This window comes from Lipotes vexillifer, unplaced genomic scaffold (assembly GCF_000442215.2).
Source record: "Lipotes vexillifer unplaced genomic scaffold, Lipotes_vexillifer_v1.1 scaffold1201, whole genome shotgun sequence".
Lineage (NCBI taxonomy): Eukaryota > Metazoa > Chordata > Mammalia > Artiodactyla > Lipotidae > Lipotes > Lipotes vexillifer.
The window spans coordinates 1,000,689-1,023,365 of NW_006783542.1; the positions used below are offsets into that span (position 1 = coordinate 1,000,689).

The 22,677-nt window shown below is 59.5% G+C and overlaps 1 protein-coding gene across 1 annotated transcript; it reads left to right on the top strand.

Moving 5' to 3' along the window:
* Positions 1-331: 331 nt before the first annotated feature.
* On the top strand, positions 332-20,901 carry INAVA (innate immunity activator). The gene is made up of 10 exons (XM_007456135.1): positions 332-525; positions 8,308-8,456; positions 9,501-9,625; positions 10,045-10,161; positions 10,737-10,953; positions 15,463-15,516; positions 16,333-16,543; positions 16,723-16,881; positions 18,765-19,377; positions 20,809-20,901. The coding sequence occupies exons 1-10, from the start codon at positions 365-367 to the stop codon at positions 20,899-20,901; spliced, it is 1,899 nt and encodes a 632-aa protein (XP_007456197.1). The 5' UTR covers positions 332-364.
* The last annotated feature ends 1,776 nt before the right edge of the window (positions 20,902-22,677 follow it).

The following is a 22,677-nucleotide window of genomic DNA, read 5'->3' on the forward strand; positions in this document are numbered from 1 at the left end:
TGGGCGCGGCACCCCCTCCGCTCAGCCCGGGTCTCCAGGCGCGGAAGCCGCCGGGCCGGCCGGAGCGCGCGGAGGGAAGGCGGCCCGGGTCCGGGAGGAGCCTCCCCCGCCGGGCCGCGGGAACTGGCGGCGCGGGGGGGTCCCGCCGCGCGCGCGTCCGGAAGCGGGAAGAGGGGGCCGGCCTCGCCCCGCGCCCGGGTCCCCGCGGGACGCCCACCCCCGCGGGCACCTCCCCGCCCCGACGCGCGGCCCCGCCCCGGCTCCCGGATCGGACTCCCGGGTCCCTTCCTGCGTCTTTCCCCTCTTTCCTCTGGGCCTTGGTACGCCCCAGGGGACAGATGTCTTGGGATCTTTAACATTTGGGATGCTGCAAATGCCGAAGTTAAATGAAATGCCTCCGGGGAGGGGAGGCCGGGAGGAATCGCGGGGGGAGGACAGCTGGCCTGGACGAGCAGGTCCCGAGGCTGCGAGGCGCGCGCGGGGGGCGCGGGGGCAGGCGGGCGGCGAGGGATCTCCATGGGACAGGTAAGGGGGAGCGCCGGGGCGCGACGCGGGAGCCGGGGGGGATCGAGCCCCTAACCCACAGTCTTCCGCCTTAGAGGAGGGGGCCCTGCGTGGAGTGGGGGGAATTTGCCGGGGGGTGGGAATTCCGAGTTCCTACCGAAAATGCATGTTTCCGTCTCCTCGACCTTTCTCCTGCGACCTTCCCCACGCCTGTGGATCCCCTGGCAGGTTCCGGGAAGGCAGACAAAAGGAGCCGAGTCTCGGGCCGCCTGGACGCGGAGGGCGCGGTGGGGGAGGGGAGCAGGGTGGACCGGACAAAGGGGCTTTTTGAGGAGAGCCTAGAGGTCTGATTCCAGGGCGCATTCCAGGCCGTCGTGGAGTCCCCTGTCGCAGCCCGCTCCACCATCGCTCGCCGGAGGCGAGCACCTTTCCCACTGGGAAGGGAGGAGGAGGGGAAAGAAAACAGTTTGAGGAACCATCTCCCGCCCCCCTCGCCTGGAGGGTCCCGGGATATTTCCCTCCTTTCTCTTTCCACTGGCTCGAGCAGCCGACCATTGGCTCCTTAATTGTTTAAGTGTAATGGTAGGAGCGCCTGAGACTTTTCTTTGCCGGGTGCTGGTTGGGGCGTCAGGTCGGGCCCTTGCTTTGACTTCCGATCTCATGTATCACAGGAAACTTAAAGGAGGAACTTACAAAAAAATAATGGAGAGTGGATGGATGCAGGAGGTGCAAGAGTTTTGATTCAGGACTTTTCCTTAGGAGATGAAAACCCTAAAGAGATGCAATTTTTTCCCTTCTTTCAAAGATCAGATTCCAAGTGTGTGGGGAAACCCCACTTCCTCACCAATGATGCTGTGGAGTTGGGGTTCGGGGCACTGGCTGGGAGCAGGGTGCTGAACCCCGCGTTCTCAGCAGGCCTCTGGAATGCCCACTCTGGATATTTTGAATTGAAGGCCATGGCAGCCAGGGAGATCCATGGCCTTGGGGGTCTTGGGAGAGTTGGTTGGCTGGTCCCACTCCAAGCCTCAGATCCTGCTGGGCTGGGAAATGCTGCGTGTGAATTTGAGGGAGCAAGAGGGGCCTTTGAGGATTCCGGAGGATCAACGCGGAGACTGGTCGGTCCTCTGTCCTCTCCCTGAGCTCAGAGATGGGGGTGGTTACCTGAGGGCGGGATTCTTAACTGGGTCCAGGGGCACCCAAGCATCTGTGGATAGCATTCAGAGGGTCGTGGACTCGGATGGGAAGGGTTTATTTTTCACTAACCTTTACTGAAATTTAGCATTGCCTTGTAACCATTGGTAGTACCTGTGATTTGCCGTTAATAGACACCACAGAGGGTTCCATATCACAGCGCAGTTGTGATAGCTGTCTTGAAACCTGGTTTACCGTCGGTCATGAAACATCGTTTACCATCGTCATTGCTACGGAACTGCCCACTACTAGATCCTGTTTAATGTTAATAAAGAAACATATATAGATTACTATGTTTTACTGTTTTTAGAACTGTATTTAATATAATCCATTATCTTAGCGGTTCTCTTCATCTTATTTTATGCATTAAAAAAGATGCTATGAGTTGATTCTAGAAACTTCCATCACTCCCTCCCCCCCGGAGCTGGGGGATGGGCAAGGTGGAGGCTGGGTGCCAGCTTCAGAGTCAACTCCTCTGTTTGTTGTGGGAAGACTGTGACAAACCTGTAGGGGGGAAGGGAAGGGCTGCGGGCTCTTTGGGAGACCCAGAGTAGGCCCCCCAGCACAGGGGGGCTGTCCCCTGTTGGGGCCCCTCAGCCTCAGCCTAGGTAAAGAAGGGGGTGGTCAGCCTGGAGGGCTCAGGACTCACATTGTTTGGACAGAGGGTGCGCAAAGGAATGTGAGGGGAGATGGGTGTGTGTGCAGGGGGAGTGGGGAGACTGCCTGTGTTGGTGACACAGCTCCACAGAAGGTGGTTGCGGGGGGTGGGAATTCCTTGTGTGTTCCTCCAGGCTGCCACTACTCACCGTTTAAAACCTCCCACCTCTCTCTTCTGAGGCTAGTCTTTATGTGTTCTCTGTATCTTACCCCTACCTCTGCTTTAGGGAACCTAGTTTATTGGTTTTCCCCTTTCTCTTCTCAGTTTTTGACGCTTCTTCATCTGTTCCTTCCTATAACTGTTTCAAAAATGTTCTTATTTTTAAAAAATGGGAGTGTAAGTAAAAGAAACTTGCCTTGCAGTTAACTTCTGCCCTCGGTTTTGGCATAGATATCACTACTTTCAGAAAGTGTCCTCTGATCCCACAGACCAAGGTAGTGCTTCTCCTACATGCTTCTTTATTATCCTGCATTTCCCCACTCATAGAAGGAATCTCACAATAGTGTAATTTTGTGTTGTCTGCCTTCCCCACTAGGCTGTGAGCTCCATGAGCACAGGGATTTTTATCTTTTTAGTTATTCTTTGTTGTATTTTCAGCCCCCAGAAGAAATCCTGACACATAGAAGCACTTATGAATTAACAAATGGATTAAGTGAAGAGGAAGAGATACAGACTTTTTCTCTAATAATGCTCACATGTTTTACCCTGTGGTACTCTCCTGTCCTACTCCCGCCTCCACCCCAAAGGAATTATATTTGCATGTTCAATCTGATTGCTTTGACTGGGAAAATATAATGGTGAGTGCTTTAATTTAAGTGACATCAGGTGGGAGAGGAAGGTACTGCTAACTTTTTTTTTTTGAAAGGGAAATATCCATTGTAGGTTGCAAACATCTTTTATAAAAATCAGTCATTAAAAAAAGATAAAAATTCAAAGAGATGAGATTTAGATTCAATAACTGTCCACAAGTCTGGTGCCTTATCTAAAACTTTTCGAAGCAGAAATCAGACCAATTTCACAGGGGATTTTGTTAGAATTTTTTCTGGTGTTTTCTACTTCTGGTTCAGTGAGAATCTTGACAGTGATTGCTTACCTGGAGACATCTTATGCTTCTCAGTAGAACTATGTAAAGAAATACTATATGGAAAGTAAGGGATTTTCAGGTGAAAATCATATAAGAGATTTTATTTATGGTTTTAAACTTCTGGTGGCCCATTATTTTGTACTTGTCCTCTGATAAAGGATATTGATGAGAGAGAAAGTAAATTCTCATGATGGCAATGTTAACAAGGACATAAGTAATGGAGTTAACTTTCATCGAAAATTTGCAGTATGCCAGTCATTGTTCAAAGCTTTCTACATACATCAGCTCATTTAATCATACAACATTTTAAGGTAGGTACTATTATTATACCAATTTTACAGATGAGGAATTGAGGCAGAAGTGAGGTGGGATGACTTCTCACACAGGCACTAAGTGGTACAGTCCAGGTCCAGTCTCGCTTAGAACCACTACACCACTACATTCTACCCACTTCAGTACAGACGGGGGCTGAAAACAGATTACAAATTTAATATGTAAAGTGCCTCTATCCCACATGTAGATTTTAGTAAAATAGTAAATTTAAGTGATAAAAGGCAAGTAAGATGTGTACATTAAGATTCTGTTTTTCCAGACTGGATACATTTTGAGTATTTGAGGTATTGCTGTATTTTAGACACCTGAGCATCATCTTTGGGCTGTGTATTTTTTTAACATTTTATTTTGAAATAGTGGTAGATCCACAGGAAGTCTTTGGGGATGGGGTGGTGGTCTTTGGGGCTGGGAAGGTTGTCTTCCAGTTGGGGAGGCGGTCTAGGGGCTGCGGATGAGGTCTTTGGGGATGGGGTGGTGGTCTTCGGGGCTGGGGACGTGGCCTAGGCGCTGAGGAGGTGGTCTTGAAGCTGGGGAGGTGATCTTTGGGGATGGGGAGGTCGACTAGGGACTGAGGAGGGGGTCTTTGGGGCTGGGGGTGTGGTCTAGGGCCGGGGGAGTTGGTCTAAGGTCTGGGGAGGCTGTCTAGGGGCTGGGGACCTGGTCTAGGGGCTGGGGAGCTGCTCTTGGGGCTGGGGAGGTGGTCTAGGGGCTGGGGAGGTGGTCTTGGGGCTTGGGACGCGGTCCTGGGGCTGGGGAGGTGGTCTAGGGGCTGGAGATGTCGTCTTGGTGTTGGGGGAGTGGAGCTATTGGAGACGCGTCAGTGCTGGGATCCCAAGGTGAGGGGCGTGGTGAGAAAAGCAGGTGGCGTTCAGCCTTGAGGGGTCTCCTGCGTGTGCAGCACTGTCTGTCTTCTTGCCTCCTGTGATGGGTCACAGTGTCTCTGGCCCTTGCTTCCCCCAGTGAAATAGAGTGAATTCCAAACTGTTGGTTTTCCTTGAAGGTCAGTTGCGTGGAGACTCAGAGGCTCATTTCTTGTAGGGAACAGTTTCCATTTTGGTCTCTGGCCCCCGGTGGTTGGGGGTGAGCTTAGACCCCGGGGTCCCAGTGGCCCTCCTGTGGACTAGGGAGAGGACTGGGGTCCAGGTCAATGTGCCATGGGCCCTGTGGAGGGATGGTTGTAAATGATAAACAGGGAGGTGGCGGCCATGATGATTCTGGAGGGAAATGTCTGTGATCAGAACAGCCTGGCCTGCTGTGGGACCCCAGAGCCGCCCCGCGTGGAGTTCCGGGGTCACGGCCCGGCCCGGAGTTTCTAATCTCATCTGGCCTTGGCCCCGCTTCCGGGTCTGGGGAGCAGGGCCCCTCCTTGTCAGCATGTAGGTTTCTCGCTGGTGGTCCCCACGCGCCGGGGTCTTTGCCCGCTCTGGGCGCTGCGCGGAGCCGGAATCTGGGGCGGCGGGCGGCTCAGCACAGGGCAGGGGGGCCCTTGAGGCCGCGAAGGCCTGATCCCCGCTGCCTTCTTCCGGGGTTCCTCCGAGGGGAGCCCCTTTCTCCCGCCCGTGCGGTCCCCGGAAGTGCAGAGGCCCGGGCTGCCTGTGGGGCAGGCTTTGCTCTGGGAAGGGCTTGCTCACCGCTCCTCCCTCTGACTCAAGTCGGAACAAGTAACCTGGCTCCCCTGGCCGGGCAGCCTGGGAGGGACACAGGCGGGACCAGGGGAGGGACAGCCACCGGCCATCGGCGTGGGGAGTGGAACTGGGTCAGAGAGCACGGGGCGGCCTGGGACACCCTGAGGAGACATGCCAGGCCCCTCGGTCCCCTGACTTGGGACCAGGGGGCGTTTCCCGGACTCCTGGACTGAGCTGGAAGCAGGTGAGGGCGGGGCAGCTGGAGCGGGTCTTTGGGGCGAGGGCAAGCCGGCCTAGGGGTGGGGGGCCCAGCAGTGGCCGTCCGCCACAGGGCACAGGGGTGATGGGGGTGCTGGTGGGCTCGGATGAGGACCCGGCGCTGTAGTTCCCAGGCCTCAGTTTCCACGGGAGCGGGGAAGGCTGGGACGAGAGAGTCCCAGGGCCTCTCTTTGGGGCCACATTTGCGACGGGAGAGGGTCCCAGTGGCTCAGCCCGAGGGCAAATGCACGGCGCTCCCCTTCCTCCCCTTTTGTCCCCCTCTGTCTTTTCCTGGGGGTTTGCGTTCGTTCGTTCGCTCCCTCGTTCTCCCGTCTTGTTCTCCGATCTCCGCGGCGGACGGACGGGGCTTTTGCCACCTGGGGCTGCGGGTCTGGAGGGCAGGGAGGGTTCCCATGCGCAGGGGCGGGGACGTTCCCGGAACTGCCTGTATCTGAAAGCCATGCCTTCAACACCCACGGGAGCCTGCGGGCCCTGGGACAGGGTCCCCGAAGCCGGAGGGCCGCCTCCAGGGGGGCAGGTGAGCGGGCCGCACACGTGTGGGTCCTTCCTGCTCAGCCTGGCGCTATCCAGATTCAGTATGGGGACTGGCCAGGGCCCCAGGTACCGTCCAGTTTTCACCGTGCCTGTGAGGACGGGAGGCCCAGCCAGGTGAGGTGAGGTGAGCTCCCCTAAGATCACACAGGTGATGGCAGGATCCAGGCTGGAATCCGGGGCTTCCAACCTCCGGTCCGTGCTCTCTGCCCTACTTGGAGCAGGCCTGCCCCCGACCCTGGCCAGAGGGAGGAAGGGGCTGAGGGGCCCGTTCTGCCGGGCCACCCCTCGGTCCCTGCAATTCCTGCTCACTCTGCAACAGGCAACAGCGTGAGAAGCAGGGCTGAGTTGTCAGAGCTTCCCAAGGCAACTCCTTAATGGTTAATAATTAATTAGTAAGTGTGAGTAATTGATGGCTTCCCTCCCACATCACCCCCTCCCTCGTCCAAGCGGACGTGCTAGGACAGCCTTGCTTCCTTGCTCTGGCAGGGCCCTGCCCCTGGCTGCTGGGGAGGCCCACAGGCTGCCCAGGGCTCTGCAGCGGGCGGCAGGGGAGCTGCCTGCCCTCTGTCCCGCTCCATCTCCAGGAGGGATGAGGGTTTGGGAGGGTGGACCAGGCAGAGCTAACTCACGCCAAGTACCCTGGTCTCGGTTCCCAGAACGTGTGGCCAGGCTCTCTCCTTGGCATCTTCACAAAGGCCCCATATAAACTTAAAAAAAAAAAAAAAATCCTACCCTCCACTCTCTAGACTTCCTTGGAGAACTGCAGCTCCAAAGTGCAGGTACCTGTTGTTTTCAGGGCGAGGTTTTTAACTGAGGCCCAAGGTGCTCTGATAGGCTGTGCTGTTTCTGTAGGTCTGTAAAGCTGTCCATGGGCAGAGAGGTGCTCCTGGGGCCTGGCCATCAGCGGTGCCTCCTCCAGGGGCCTGGCCGCCGGCTCAGCTTGTCTCCTCTGGCTGAGGAGCCCCCCCCCCCCCCCCCGCGGTGGGGGACAAAAAAAGCCTCTCGGGCTGGTGAGTGCCGGTCGGCCCTTGGTGCCCTGAGGAGAAGCAGGAGAAGCTCCAGACAGAGACTCCGGAGGACTTTTGGACTCTTGCTCAATGGCTGACTCAGGGAGGAGGTGGCTGGGCTTTCCTTCCAGGCCGCCTGCCCGGGCCCCGCCCACGCTCCCCACCCTGGCTTCAGCCAGCCGCCGCCAGGCCCCGGCCAGCTGGGACCCTGAGCAGGCGTGCAGACTTGGCGAAGAGAGAGGGGGCGCCAGCGGGTGCAGCCAGGGTGACTGCTGCCGGCAGACGCACACCTGGAACTCTACCTGAGCTGCACACGTGCGCCCGGCCCGGGCAAGGAGAGTGGCCGTGGTCTCCTTCCCGTCTTCGGGCAGCTTCGGCTCTGGTCACCCCTCCAGCCCCGGCAGCACGCGCCCAACACACACGCACGTGCGCACTGCCTCGCTCCCGGCTGTGGGGTGTGGGGTCCGGGCCCCCTCCCCTTCGAGGGGCCTCCCAGGCATAGCTGGTGGCCAGGGAGTTGGCTCACGGCTTTGGGCACCTGCCCTTGGGTGGACCGCCTGGTGCAGGCAGACAGCAGGCAGCCTGGGCTGTGGGCCTTGGGACAGGGCCTGGCTGAGTGCCCGGTGCCCTCACCCCCGGGGGCGGCGGGACGGGTCTCGGGCTGAGGACCGTCAGCCGTGCCTCCTTCCTGGCACCGACGTTTCCCCTCCCTCTCTCCTTGCCTTCCTCCTGGACTTGTCCTCCCACCTTTTCCGTGTCCCTTCCTTTCCATCCTGTCTCTTTGCTCCTGTCCTCACGGTCTTTCTCCCCAGTGTCGTGGTCCCTGTGGCCACCACTGCTGTCACCCCCTGGGCTCGGAGGCCTCTCTGGGAAGGAGGCGGTAGGGGGCCAGGCTGGGCCCAGGGCAGGTGCGCTGGAGAGGCCCACAGAGCCTTCTGTCCGCAGCGCCCCTAGCACTGACACCCGCATCCCAGACTCACTCCCCTGGAAGCATGGGCCTCACGCCACATCTCCCACCCTCACCCACCTGGCTCAACAGCTCTGTTTGGAGGCAAGGGGGTTTACATGTATCATTTTCTGTTCTTTTAAAAGCTGGGGAAACTCCAGGCCACCTGCACATCCTGGCCCAGGCTGGGAAGGGTGTCGGCCCCTCCTCCTCTGTGCCCCCTCCTCCCAGAAGTCCACCATGGAGAGCAAGGATGAGGTCAGCGACACCGACAGCGGCATCATCCTGCAGTCTGGTGAGGGCTTCGGGCGCCCCCGACCCCACCAACTCCTCGAGTCCCAGGCTCCAGGCCCGGCCAGGCTGAAAGGCCCAAGGCGGGGGCGGCGGGGAGGCCACTGTGTGGGGAAGGGGGGTGCAGACCCTGGAAGGGCTGAGAGTTTTCCTCCCGGTGTGTGTGGGGGGTCTGGCCTGGAGTGTCAATCCTATCTGAAGAGCTACCTGCCGTGTTCAGCTCTGGCCCCATGATTCCTAAGAAGCTGAAAACTCTTATCTGGTTGGCATGAAGGGGCCGTGGCTCAGGCTGGCCACAGCCGATGGGCCCAGTCGGGTCTGGTTGGACAGAGAGAGAAGAGGCGTGTGCAGTGTGTGTGTGTGAGTGTGTGTGTGTATGTGTGTGAGTGTATTGTGTCTGTGTATGTGTGTGTGCGTATGTGTGTATTGTGTGAGTGTATTGTGTCTGTGTATGTGTGTGTGCACGTGTGTATGTATATGTGTGTGCGTGTATGTGTGTGCGTGCATGTGTGTGCACATGTGTGAGTGCATGTATGTATGTGTGTGTATGTGTGTGTGCGTGTGCGTGTGTATGTGCACGCGCGTATGTGTGTATATGTGTGCACGTATGTGTGTGTATATGTGTGTATGTGTGTGTGCGCGTATGTGTGTGTATATGTGCGTGAGTGTATGTGTATGTGTGTGTATATGTGTATGCGTGAGTATGTGTGTGTGTGTGTGTGAGAGAGAGAGAGAGGCGGGGAGCAGACAAGGAAGAAGCCGCGGGTGGCGGCTGGGAAGGGAAGGGCGGGAAGGAACGGGCTCTGGCCACAGCCTGGCCCTCACCGCACGTGGCCGAGGGGCCGCCCGTCCCTCCGAGCCGTAACGGTGCCATTGGGCCGCCGGGGGACACACCGCCTTCGGCTGTGACACGGCCTGCTGTAGCGACCGGCCCGCAGCCTGGGCGGGCGTGAGGCCGTCTGAGCGCGCATGTGCGCCGTCAGCCTCGGGGGTGTCCCGCGGCGCCTGGGACAGGCTCCCCTGAGCGCGCGCCCCTGCCCCGCCGTAGGCCCCGACAGCCCGGTGGCCCCCGCGAAGGAGCTGACCCACGCGGTGCGCAAGCAGCAGAGGGCCCTGGAGGCGCGGCTGGAGGCTTGTCTGGAGGAGCTGAGGAGGATCTGCCTGCGGGAAGCGGTGAGGCTGGGCCCCCGCCGCGCACAAGCGTGGGCTTAACCCCGGGGGCCGGAGCCACGTGCTGGGCTGTCGGTGCCGAGGAGTGGGAGGCCCGGTCCTGAGAGAGTTCTGGGGGTCAGACGGGGCACCGGATGGCACGGTGAGGGGACAGCTCTCCCCCGCAGGGCCCAGGCATATGGCCGGGCAGAGGAGGGGCTGCAGGGGACCGAGTGGATGGAGGCGCCTGCGGGGAACATAGCCAGGCCAGGGCAGATCCCCGGATGAGGGACAGCCCTGGACGCTGGGACGCACGGAGGTGGGCAGAGGCCTCTGGGGAAGGGCGGCACAGGTCACCCAGGGCCCGCCGGACGGGCTGTTCCTGCTCGGCCAAGGGCTGGGTGCGTGGAGAGCGGCTTGGCACGAACTTGCTTCCCCCGCAGGAGCTGACGGGCATCTTGCCCACAGAGTACCCCCTCAGACCAGGGGAGAAGGCCCCCAAGGTCCGCCGCAGGGTTGGAGCCGCTTACAAACTGGACGAGTGGGCCTTGCACAGAGAGGTGAGGCACTGCAGGGCGCCGTCCCTGCTCCCCGAGGCTGGCGGCTGTGGTCCCCAGGCCTTGCTTCCCCGCTGCAGGGGTCTCTGCTCTAGCATCACACAGCTCAGGCCGCTTGGCTCCGCGTGGACGAGGGGCACCCGCCAACGTGTAGCCCACGTGGCCTTAGGGAAGCCGTGCCAGTGCCGGAACCGGGAGGGCTGGGACCTCAAGGGAGGACATGGGGTTCAATCCCCCGTGGGCAGAAGGCCAGCCAAGAGCGCAGCCGGCCCGGAGAGGCAGTGGCCTGTGCGGACAGGTCGCTCTGGCTCCTGGGGCCATCCTCCCCTTTCTCAGCACGGGAGGAGGGCCGTGGGGTGGCTTTGGCCCTCGGGTCCCTCCCCGTGGTGTGACGGGTGGCTCGTCTGCCCGGCGCTTTGGGGTGGGAGGGAAGCGTCCACCTCAGTCCCTCCCCGCCTGACTCGGGGTCAGGCTGCTGGGTGGGTCCCGGGCCAGCTGCTCGGGGGCCTGGGCCCCGGACACCACTGTCTGCTCGGGGTCTGGGCCGTTCCGGTGTCGCTCACTGCGTCCTCCCCCAGGACCCACTGAGCAGCCTGGAGAGGGAGCTGGCCCTGCAGCTGCAGATCGCCGAGGCCGCGCGGCGCCTGTGCCGGGAGGGGAACCTGGGCCGCCAGGCGCGCCGGCAGCGGAAGCACGCGGTGCAGCAGGAAGAGAAAAAGCTACGGGACCTGCAGCGCTGCCTGGGGGAGTGGCAGCGAGGTAATGGGGCCCCTCCTGCCTTGGCCCCAGGCCCAGGTGAGCAGCGGCTGGTCCCAGACCTGTCCGTCCCGTCGGGGGAAACCTGCTTCCCCAGTCCGCCCCACCCCATCCTGACCCGTGGCAACCCCACAAGCCTCAGCCCAGTCATCACCCTCCCCTGAGACCCTCCCCATTTCCTTAGAAAACAACCCACTCCTGCCTCGAAATCCACGCCCTGCAGGAGACCTCCCGGACAGGAGGCACCCCCAGGCTGACCTCAGCTTATCTCGAGGGCTTGTCCAGCCCTCTGATCCCAGGCCCACAGGGCAGGTGGTCCCGTGAGCACGGCCCGCATTCTGTGCATATCCGCTCGCTGAACTGCTGCAGGGCCCATGGCTGCCGTGGATGCTCTGGTGGAGGTGCACACCCACCGTCCCTGAATTATCTAGAACCGCCCAGTCAGGACTGGGGCCCCGCGCTCTGTTCTCTAGTTACTGTGCCTCTCAGTCTAGTCCCTGAGCCCGGGGGCCGGCGCCCGCTGGCTGTGCGGCACCTAGTGAGTCATCCAGGCCCAGGCGTCAGTGGACATCATGCGTCCAGGCCGGTTCCTCTTCCAGCAAGTGGTTCTGGGCCCTCACGTGTGGCTTTTCCTTTCTCCTGACCCGAGCCCAACTTGTCAGGTCAGTCCTTGGAGGCCTCCCTTCCGTTCTGGCTCCAGGGCATTGGGCTCGCCCTCCCCCAGGCCTCTCCTGGGTCCCAGGCCTCCCGTGCGTGTGAGGGAGCTGGCACAGGGAGTTGGGCCCTGGGCTGAACTGGATTTGGGGCCTCCACCTGGGCTCCCCAGCCCCCACCCCTGTCCCTCAGGTCAGCTTTGTGCCGAGGCCACCTCCTGCCCCGGTTGAGCACGTGGCCTCTAATTTAGGGTGAGTCCAGATGCCTCCCAGGTCCCCCCCAGCAGCCAGGGGTGGAGGACGAGGGAGGAGATGCCTCCATGCGACAGCTGGCCCAGTAACCCCGGGCGACGGGGAGACCCAGGCAGGACGGCCGACTGGCTCTGCTGGAGAGGGGCCTCCGTCCTCCCTCCGTTCCTGACAGGGCCCAGGATGTGACCTCCCCTTGAAAGGCAGCTGCTGACTTGGGCACGGAAGCCCCTGAGGGCTCGTTGCTGTCCGGGTGGCAGGGGGCCGGGGGGCTGTGCCCCGTGTGTCCCAGCCCCTCCTGTGTCCCGTCTGGCCTCACAGCGCCCTGTGGGCTCCTCTGACCACAGGCCTGCGGTGTGGGGTGGTGGACGGTGTAGGGCTGTGGCTCTGCTACTATCATTGCGACGATGAGGCTGCTTGTTGGGAATGGGGAGCAGGCCAGGACACGCCTGGGGCTTGGCCAACCATCCCCGGGAGGGGGCACTTAGTCCAGGGGAAATAGAGCTGTGGGGAAGGGGCCTGGCCACCCTCCTGATCAGAGAGACAGGTTTGCTCTCCACCTGTAGCCCTGGCCTGACCAGGCCGAGGTCCTGGGTCTAATGTCCTGTCCTGACCAGGCCGCGGTCCTGGGTCTAGTGTCCTGTGTCGATGAGGCCCGAGGTCCTGGGTCTAGTGTCCTGTGTCGATGAGGCCGGAGGTCCTGTGTCTAGTGTCCTGTGTCGATGAGGCCCGAGGTCCTGGGTCTAGTGTCCTGTGTCGACAAGGACTGAGGTCCTGGATCTAGTGTCCTATGTTGATGAGGCCCGAGGTCCTGGGTCTAGTGTCCTGTGTCTACAAGGACTGAGGTCCTGGGTCTAATGTCCTGTGTTGATAAGGCCTGAGGTCCTGGGTCTAGTGTCCTGTGTCGATGAGGCCTGAGGTCCTGGGTCTAACGTCCTGTGTTGATAAGGCCTGAGGTCCTGGTCTAGTGTCCTGTGTTGACGAGGCCTGAGGTCCTGGGTCTAGTGTCCTGTGTCGACGAGGCCTGAGGTCCTGGTTGCAGTGTCTCCTGGGAGCCCAGGAGGAGGTGGTTCTAGACAGGTAATTCCTGCTCTTGGCTATCTGCCCGGTTGGGCTCGCCCTGAAAGCAGGAGATAGAGAGGGATTAATAATTAACTAGCAATAAAGATGTATGAAAAAATAATTAGTGGCTGAAAGGTGTTTTGAATTAAAGAGGAAAAAAAAAGCAAACAAACTAACCAAAAAAAAGTTGGAAAAATCCACCCACCCTCTTGGTCTCCGCAGGAAGGTTACTCAGTTTGGAACCTAATTATACCAGGTGGCAGCCATTAGCTTGTCCTCTGCAGGTGGCGGGAGCGGTCAGCTGTGGGACTAATTGACCACAGGGAGCCTGATGAGAAATGCCCCCCAGCACCGAGCTGATGTAACAGGTGCTCAGGACGCTTTGTTGATTAGCAGCGCCCGTGCTGGCAACGCTGGTTGAAGTTCTTCCACGATGAAACGTTCCAGATCTGTGCTGTCCAATATGGCAGGCACTCACTGCATGGGACTGTTGAGCACTCGGATTGTGACCCGTGTGGCTGAGGAACTAAAATTTTAATTTAAAATAGTCACATGCAGCTAGTGGCCGCTGCACTGGACGGTGCAGCCTTTGAGAACGTCCAGCATTTGTACGGCCTCTGCCTGGGGTGTCCTCCTGCCGCTGCTGGGCCATGGGCAGGGCTGTGGGGCAGCGTGGCCAAGACAGCAAGCAGCCCCCATGAACCACCTGTGATTAAGCAGCCGGGGGTGATGGCTGTCTTCCCAGACCATATATTCAAACCCAAAACACGTGACTATACCCAGCCCCCGACCCTGGACCGCGACAGTAACAGTCCCACAATTTCTTCAAATTGACATTTGTGAAAAATAAACATCTCGGTTCCCCAAGGTTTTTGTAAAAGATCAGAGGCTGGGAACCAGCATTAGTTAAGAGCGTGTCTCCCCAGTTGAACCTTAAAGCACAGGCTGGTGTGAGCTGAGCAAAGCCCGGGCTGCTCCGTGGGCAGCTGACCCTGCATGGTTTACAAACTGCTCTGTGTAAAGGTTCTGTTTCATTTAAATTGAGGAGCAAACGTTGACAAACTTCTGTAAAGGTCCAGGGAGTAAATGTTTTAGGCTCGTGGGCCATGTGGCCTCAGTCATTACTACTCAGCTTGGCCGTCGTATCATGAAAGCAGCCAGACGTTACGTAAACAAACCCATAGTTGTGTTTCAATACAACTTTATCTATAAAAGCAGCCAGAAAAAAACCTTTTTTTTAAAGGGACTTCGCTGGTGGTCCAGTGGTTAAGACTCTGTGCTTCCACTGCAGGGGGCACGGGTCAGGGAACTAAGATCCCGCATGCCTCGCGGTGTGGCCAAAAAAAAAAAAAAAAAACTGAGCCTGCGCTCCGCAAAGGGAGAGGCCACAACAGTGAGAGACCTGCGTACCGCATAAAAAAAAAAAAAAAAAAAAGCAGCCAGTTAACTGGATTTGTCCCACAGGCCTGCCACCAGCCAATCCCTGTTACATAGAGGATTTTCAGATGGCTGGAAACTGAATCTGCTTTTCTTAGAATTTTCTGGTTAATGACCTCTGCATGAAAGGCCAGCTAACAGGAGAGCCCATAAACCGTGGTGGTGAAGAGCCAGACTCCGGTCAGACGGTCTGGGTGTGAATCTGCCTCAACTACCTTCCGGCGGTTTGACCTAAGCTATGTTATCAGCTCCTCCAAGCCTCTGTGTCCTGAGCTGCTACAGGGAGATGGTAAAATCTTACCGTACACGGTTGTTATGAGGATCACGTGAATTCATGCATATAAGGCACTTAAAAAGCCCAGGAGAAATAATTAGCTATTGTCAGTTTGCCCTCACCCGTGTTCTCAAATGTAGTTGAAAATGCTTTGTGAGTTCCATCCGGGTCACGTTAGGTGTAGAGCGAGAATCTGAAGTTTCAGTGTTTTAAGGACAATGGTAAATTTGAGTCCTCTGTCTTCCTGGGTCCCATGCTGCTGCCCATGTAGAAGGGCCACCCTCCATGTCCTTAGGTGGCTGTCCTGTCACCAGGGAAGGACCTTCCTGACCCAGACGACCAGACTCTCACTTGAATTGTGAGACCCCACGACCCCATAGCTGCAATTCCCACTCTCACTGGTAATGCGGGGGTTCTCAGATTTGCGGTGCTTGAGTTGAGCTGTATTTATGGTATCAGAAGACTATACAAAAGTTAGCAAAAATCTCTTTACCCCAGGGGCCTTCCAAAATGACTCTCTGCCTTCCCCTCCACTGCCTGGAAACCCTGCCAGAGGAAGCCCTGGCTGCTTCTTTTTTTAATAGATGGGGAAACGGAGGCCCAGAGCGTTGAAATGGCTTATTCGAGGTTACAAAGCTAATGGCAGAGCCAGGATTAAAATGGAGTTTCCTGTCTCCTCATTCCTATTTACTGATTTTTATTTTCTCCTTCCAAGTGATAAATTCGCACCTGGCACAGTACTGAACACATGGTTGGTATCTCCCGATAAGGGATGCTATCAGGAAGGGGGCGGGGCAGCTGCTCAGCACTGCTGATGCCCCAGATCTGCAGGGGGATTTCTTCACCTCCTCCTCTCTCCTTTGGCCTCCCCAGAGCTCGGCGCCTCAGACGACAGCTCCCTGTTGGACGGGCTGCTCCGTGAGGAAGGTGAGAGGGCGGTTTAGGGGCTGTTGTGAGCGCTGGGCTCCTGCACAAGAACTCGGGGCTTGGGCGGCGTTTGCTGTGAGTTCTCAGTGAGCTAAAGGAGGCGGGAGCCGGGCTGGGCTCAGCGTCTGCTCCGCAGGGATGCTGATGCCTGTGCGCCCTGTGCATGGGTGAGAGGGGGGATGTGCTGACGCTTTGCCGGTCCAGGTGCTCGGATGACCGGGAGGGGAAGGGGAATCCAGCAGAGCCTTGGGCCCCGGGCCTCCCTGCCTTTGCCTGGGACTTAGCCTTTACGTCAATACGCACCCGTCAGAGCCTCAGCCATCGGGCCACGGTCATTGCCCTTTGTGAAAACAGGGTAGCACTGAGGGAGAAAACACAAGTCCGTAGATTGAGAACCCTGGTGACAAACCCTAACAATGCTGAGGGGTCAAGGTGGGCCAAGAGGGTGGTGAGGTCCTGCCCAGGGGAGGGCCCAGGCCAGTAAGGAAACAGCACACGTGGGCACGGCGTGAGAGGAAAAATAGGGAAACAGGAAGTTAGCTGCAGACATGGCATCAGGAGTAAAGGTTAGAAAGGGGAGTCATGTGAGCCAAGAGAGTCAATCTGGGGAGGCTTCCTGTAGGAGGCAGGTATAAAATGGAGCTGTAAGGAGTAAGTCTGAAAGGAGAATAAAGTGTTTAGAAGCTCTGGGCCCAGAGCCATGGCCTGGCACAGCCGGACTGGCAGCCACGGGAGGGCGGGCCAGGTGCATGCCATGGAGGTTCTGGTTGGGCTGGTTCCCCCACCACTGCCCTCCCGGGCTTCCTTTACCTGCAGAGGCATCTCAAGTGCCAAAACCTCCCCCAGAGTCCCCAGATGCGCCTTCCCGGCCTCTCCCGCCCCAAACCCTCGAGGGGCTGCAGCCAGCAGGCCTTGACATGGGGGGCCTGGAGCGGGCCCCCATCCAGAACAGCCCCTGGAAGGAGACAAGCCTGGACCACCCCTACGAGAAGCCCAGGAAGTCTTCCGAGCCCGGAAGCGAGTCCAGGTCAGGCGGGGGGAAGGGAGGGCCAGGAGCAGGTGGGATCTGGGGTGGGGGGGCACAGTGCAGGAGACCCCCATCCTGCGTGTGATGGTGGGAGGCATGAGTCCGTCCCTCCGCACACCGGAGCCCCTGGATGGAGGCGTTCCTGCTGCTGACCTGTCTCCAATCCCTCCGATCTCCAGCAGCCCGGCCAGCACCCCGCAGGATGGGCCCAGCGACTCCAGCCCTGCCTCCTGCTACGTGGTCCCCGTCCGCAACGTTGCCGGGCAGCGGCAGGGCCGCATCAGTGCCCCGGCCACCCCTGAGATGCAGGGCAGGAGGGGCCAGTCACAGCCCCTGAGGTAAGAGACAGGCCACGCCAGTGATGCCGGGGGCGAGACCCACCATTGAGAATTTACCTTCGGAGGGTGGTGGCTTCCAGGATTATGTGGGACACCCGTGGGTGACATATGGCTTGTGCAGTGGCTTCTCCTTGGGATCTTTTCTTAAGCACCTCTCAACAGAGGCTGCGCCCCAACCAGCAAAGCCAAGGACGAGTCACTTGTGAAGCAAGGTGTTTTCTTCCAAAGACTCCGGTTTCGTCTCTTTGCACAACCGGATTCCACTTTTCTCCCCGTCTCTGCAGACTCTCCTGCGAGAGCAGGAGTGTATCTTAGAAGATACTCTTGCAGTTGTCTGTGATTGTTTTATTATTAGTCTCTTAACGATGGACGGGTCACGTTTTCAACTGACGTACAGTTGATTCTCATTACTTGGGTAGTTATGTCCTGTGACGTGCAAATGCTGAACCACTGCTCCCGGGGACACACAGCGTTACAGCTTCTGGTCACAACGTGTCTGTAAACTGGTCAATACGTAACCTTGTTTTATGGTTACAGCTTCTGGTCACAACGTGTCTGTAAACCGATCAATACGTAACCTTGTTTTATGGGGTTTCTGTTTAAAGATACCTTATCTAATACGTACCATCGACTCATTAACATTGAACTCAGGGCCAACAGCCCTAGGTCTCACGCCTGAACGAAGCTCATCTAACATGTTATTTTCTCCATAAATCACGTCCCAGCTTCCTTGAGCTCAGGACACCAGACGGTCCTGCAGCATCAACTTTGGGGCCATTTTAAACACTGAAATCACCAACAAAACGCACAAAAATATGAAAAGCATGATACTAAATAGACTGTGGGAATAGTATGAGAGCTGACCCCAGAACTCAGAGCCTCAGCTGGGAAAGCCTGCTGGGCAACTCAGAATTTTCACCGCCCTGCGTGTGTCCACACGTGACCACGAAAGCGCCGGGAGTGTTAATTTTGAGGCTACAAATCATCTTGAGCAGTAGGTGAATTTGCAAATACAGAACCCACGAATAATGAGAATCCACTAAATGCTCCTTTCCAAGTTCCCTGCTGTTTGGTGCTCGTTTCAGTGACGGAGTTACGACAGGCAGTGTCGGCCACACCGTCCGACAGCCCAGGGTACCCTCAGGATGTTGCTGGGTTCTTCCCTCAGGTTAACTTTGCTTCTGGGCAGCGCTGGGCTGGAGTCCGGCAATGCATCTTATCGTTTACATACTGCGGGGCCTTTTTACACACCGGGCCTTTGTGCAGATTAGTGAAAGGCGCCCCCTCTGGACGGACAGGCCTGCTCCCAGGGTGCTGGCAGAGGGAGGCTGGATTCCAGCCCCGCTGGCTGTCCGGAGCTGGTGCCCTGGGGAGGGTGACCTGCATGCGGCCACCCTGTCCTAGTCGGCTGGGGCTGCCGTACAGAGCAGCGCAGCTGGACACAAACCACCGCCTCCAGACTGGGAGGCGGCAAGTCCAGGATGCAGGTGCCCCAGGGCGGTTTCTCCTGAGGCCTCTGCCCTTGGCTGTAGTGGGGCCCGCCCTCTCCTTTCTTCGCTGGTCGTCCCTCGGGGCGGGCCACACGCCAGCTTCACGCCTTCACCTCGGTCGCTTGACGGTGTCCGCCCGTTCAGATTGTGTGGATGAAATGCCACTGGACGCCTCGCACCTGAGATGGCTGAGAACAAGAGGCAGCTGTGGCCTCCGTGACCCAAACCCCAGCGTGCAGTGGAGCAGTGGTGTGGGGTGCAGGAGGGGCGTGTAGGGCGCGCCGGGCCAGGAGGCTGTGGGCACGCGGGGAGGCGTGGCCGAAGCCGCGCACGCGCGATGCCTTCCCCGCCGCCCAGACAGGGCTGGCTCAGCGCCCCATCTTCTCTCCATAGGACCGACCCCTTCCGCGCGGGCACCGACGGCAGGGGTCGCAGCGCCCTCCCGCGCCGCCGCCCCACTTACTACACGGTGACGGCACCCGCGCCAGTGCCGTGCCCCGCCTGCCACTCGTGCTCCGAGGACAGCGGCTCCGACGCCTCCAGCCTGTCGCACCCGACGCCGCCCGGCAGCAGCAGCCCCGACATCTCCTTCCTGCGGCCACTGTCCCCGCCCGCGCCGCCCCGCCCGCGCGTGCCCCGCGGCCCCCGACTCCGGCCTCCCCCCGCCTGCCTGAGGGCCGCGCGCTACCTGGTGCTGGCTGAGGGCCGCCCGCCGCCCGGCCAGTGGGGCGAGTGGGGCCCGGGCCGTGGCGAGGACGCGGCCGCCCCGCGCTGGCAGCGCCCACCGCCCGCCCACGGCCGCGTGGCCCGGACGCCCTCGCTGCGCGACAGCCCCGCGGGCCGCGGGCTCAGCAAGGCGGCAGTGTCAGAGGAGCTCAAGTCGTGGCACGAGCGGGCCCGGCTCCGGAGCTCACGCCCCCACTCGCTGGACCGCCAGGGGGCTTTCCGCGTGCGCAGCCTGCCGCCTGGCGCCGAGGGCTTCGCGCGCACACAGGTACGCGCCCGGGTCCGGCCCTCCCAGCTGCCGCGAGCCGGCGGTGGGGCGCAGGCGCACAGCCTGCAGGGCGGTGGCCGGGCAGCTTTCAGCTCGCAGGAATAGGCCCCAGAGCATTTCCTCGCGGCTCTGGAAGGCCCGCAGGAAGACTCCCCTGGGGGCCTGCTAAGTTCGCCTGCACGTTTAGCTGTAGAGCGCGTGTCCACGTGCGCCAGTGGAGGTGACCCTCCCGGACACCTAAGACCCTTTTTCCTAATGGCTCCACCGATGATCTACAAAACAGATAGGCCTCTATTTATAACCATAAGGCCAATCCACATCGCCCCCCAGTCTCCCGACTTGAGCGCCCAGGACGCAGGGAGAGGCTGGCAGTGTGTATGCAGGAGCCAGAAGCTGTGACTGCCTGTCAGCCGGCTCCCATCCCCGACTCCCTTCCCGCCACCCAGCTGAGAAGCAGGGTGACTGATGGTTAAGGGCGCAGGCCCCGATTCAAGTCTCAGCCCTGCCAGCATTGGGCAGGTTTATTAACTCCTCTGATCCTCTGTCAGTCTCTCTGTAAAATGGGAGTCTTAAAGGACCCATCACAGGGGGGCAGTAAGAACTTTAAATGAGTTAGTATGTGTGAAATGATTAGAGCAATGCATAGTAAGTACTAATACGTGGTGTTACTGTCACCTGGGGCCCCCGAGGTCAGGGACCGAGTTGGTGGGCAGCATATAGGTGGAGCGCCCCGACGTGAGATAGCATGGCCACTCTGATTGCTGTGCCCAGTTTTTTCTTTCTGGAAGAGGGGGACCGTGCATGAGCTTTTTTTTTTTTTTCGGCTGCGTGGCATGTGGGATCTTAGTTTCCCGACCAGGGATCGGACCCGTGCCCCCTGCATTGGGAGCGCTGAGTCTTAACCACTGGACCGCCAGGGAAGTGCTGAGTGAGCCTTTCTTTATGGCTCCCTGGTAAGGAGGGCTCTGCAGGGGGTGTGCTCCAAAAGTCCCCAACAGGCTGCTGCTTTGAGACCCAAGATTCTGGCCGGGGCCAGCTGCACCTCCCTCCCCCGCCCCCAGTTCTCTGGGCTGCAGCTGGCATCCTGGGCCTGGCAGCACCCTCCAGCTGACGTGCCTTTCCATGCCTGCGAGCTTAGACCTGTCCTTGGCCCGGGCCCAGCCCGTCCCAACATGCCAGACGGGGAGGGTGATGAGAAGTGAGCTGGGGGGATGGGGTGGGGGTGGAGCAAAGGTCAGGGTGCCTGTCACACCCGAAAGAAGGCTGGAGTGGAGATGGACGAGGGCACAGAGAGCCTGCTGGGGAGGCAAGGGCTGAGTGGCTGGGCCGGTGCTGCCACTGGTCAGCGTCCTTAAGGGACAAGGATGGTGTGGCCGGGCTTGCTGTCCTGATGTCTCTACCCGCTTTGCTCACCCACCTCTCCTTTCCCCCTGGCCCGGGCAGGTGCCCACCGTGTGTGTGCTCCGGAGATCGCCCGAGGGGGCCCCCGTGCAAGTGTTTGTACCTGAGAATGGAGAGATCATCAGCCAGGTGTGACCCTGGGCTCCGGACACCGCGGCCGGCCGGCCGAAGAGCAGGTCGATGACCTGGAGCTGAGACTCTTTTTCTTTTTTTTTTACCAGTTTTTGTTCAGAAGCTCTGGCCTATGGATTTATATTTGTGGTTTGTCCCCAAGATCCCTGTAATATGACAATGCTTTATTCCCCAGAGACAGGCCTACCGGACTCGAGGCCTTGCCTCTGACTAACAGCATCTGTCTCCGTGTGCCAGACGTGTGGTAGGGGACGCATCCCCAGAGAACAACCCCTGGCCCTCCTGCCCCACTGCTGCTGGGGGCTGCACCTCCATCCCCCATTTTCCAGCTCTCAGGCTGTAGGGGTGCCCGGGCTGGGGGCGAGTCGTCCCCTCTGTGATGTGCTCTGTGATGCACGCACCGAGAGCTAGGTTAAAGGTCAGTGTGTCCTGGCGGAGTCTTGTCTTCCTGGTTCCTGCTCTTTTCCTGACCCCATGACTTCCTCGGAGGGGCCCCTGTCACTGTGTGCGCCCTTGTCCTGAGGCTCCCAGCATCGACCCAGACCCAGGAGCCTTGGGTTGGAGGCCTCTCCAGGTTGGAGCATCAGTAGGCCCTGGCCGGGAGCTGACCAACTTCTCTGGGCCTCTTGAGGGCTTGCAGGCCACGCCCCCCCCACCCCCGCCACCCCCGCTTCCTCTGATGTCTTTTCGTCGTAGTCATCCTAAAAACCAGCACTTTCCACGTGCTTTTGGAAGGGTGCCCCCTTGGCGCGTTCCCTGGGCCGGGGGTGTCATTGCTCCTCCCCGCACTCAGCTGTGCTCCTGCCCTGAGACCGGATTTCCTTGAAGGAGGGCAAGTCCTTGTTTTTACAGACATGGGGACACCCGCCTTGCGGGCTGTTAATGAATCATCCTAGTGCTGAGACTTGAAGCCTGGAAGCTGGCCGTGCTAAGACCGTCCGTGGTCCCGGGCTCTCATCCTTGGGCCTTTGCTGCCGGGTCAGATCCCCAAATAGGGGTCCTGCTCCCAGGAGAGAGCCGCTGAGCTGAGGCTGGGAGGTTTGGACGCACCAAGCACTGACCTTGCCCACGTGGCGTCCTCTGTAGGACGGGGGCTACACAGACAGCTCGAGGCTCTAAGAACTTTGAGGCCTGACCCGGATGAGGCACAGTTCTCCTGCTGCCCGGGGCAGGGCGGCCCGGCCGAGGGGTCGGGAGGAGGGAGGGGCCTGAGGGGAAGCCTGCATCTCTGTGCTCCCGGCCCGCAGCATCCTGGCTCTGGTTGCACCTGCCCCGTTGTGTTGACTTTGGGCGCTGTTCCCTTGCGCTGGGTGTCTGAGCGCGTTGCCCTCGTGAACAGCCTCTGCCCCCTGCGGCCCCGGGTCCTCGCGGAGTGCGCCCTCCACGCCTGCGAGTCCTTTGCGTTCACTTACTGGTCCTGTGTGATGCCTGGTGCACCTGAGAAGTGGCTGTGTCCTCGGCTGCGGGGCTGGAGCAGTGGGGTTTCCGTGCCAGATACTCCAATAAAGTCTGTCTTTGCGAGGCCGAGCTGGTGAGGAAGGTTCTTTTGTGCTGAATTTCGCGAGCAGAGGGTCTGGCCAGGTCCCTGGGGGGCGGGGGGCGGTGGAGGGGGAAAGCTCTCTGCGTCCCTGGACAGGATGGAAGCAGGAGTTGAAGTTCCTTGTCCCCCTACGCCCGGGGCCCGAGGAGCTGGGCTCTGGGGGGTCCCTCTCCCAGAAGGACCAGGGGCCGCGGCAGCCCCTGGGGGTCCCGAGACTGTGCTCGGTGATGGGAGGGGCC

Coding starts and splice junctions, on each gene's coding strand:
- INAVA (XM_007456135.1), top strand. CDS start 365: ATGCTGCAAATGCCGAAGTTAAATGAAATGCCTCCGGGGAGGGGAGGC. Junction 9,626..10,044: donor GGATCTGCCTGCGGGAAGCG/GTGAGGCTGGGC, acceptor CTTCCCCCGCAG/GAGCTGACGGGCATCTTGCC. Junction 16,544..16,722: donor GAGCCCGGAAGCGAGTCCAG/GTCAGGCGGGGG, acceptor TCCGATCTCCAG/CAGCCCGGCCAGCACCCCGC.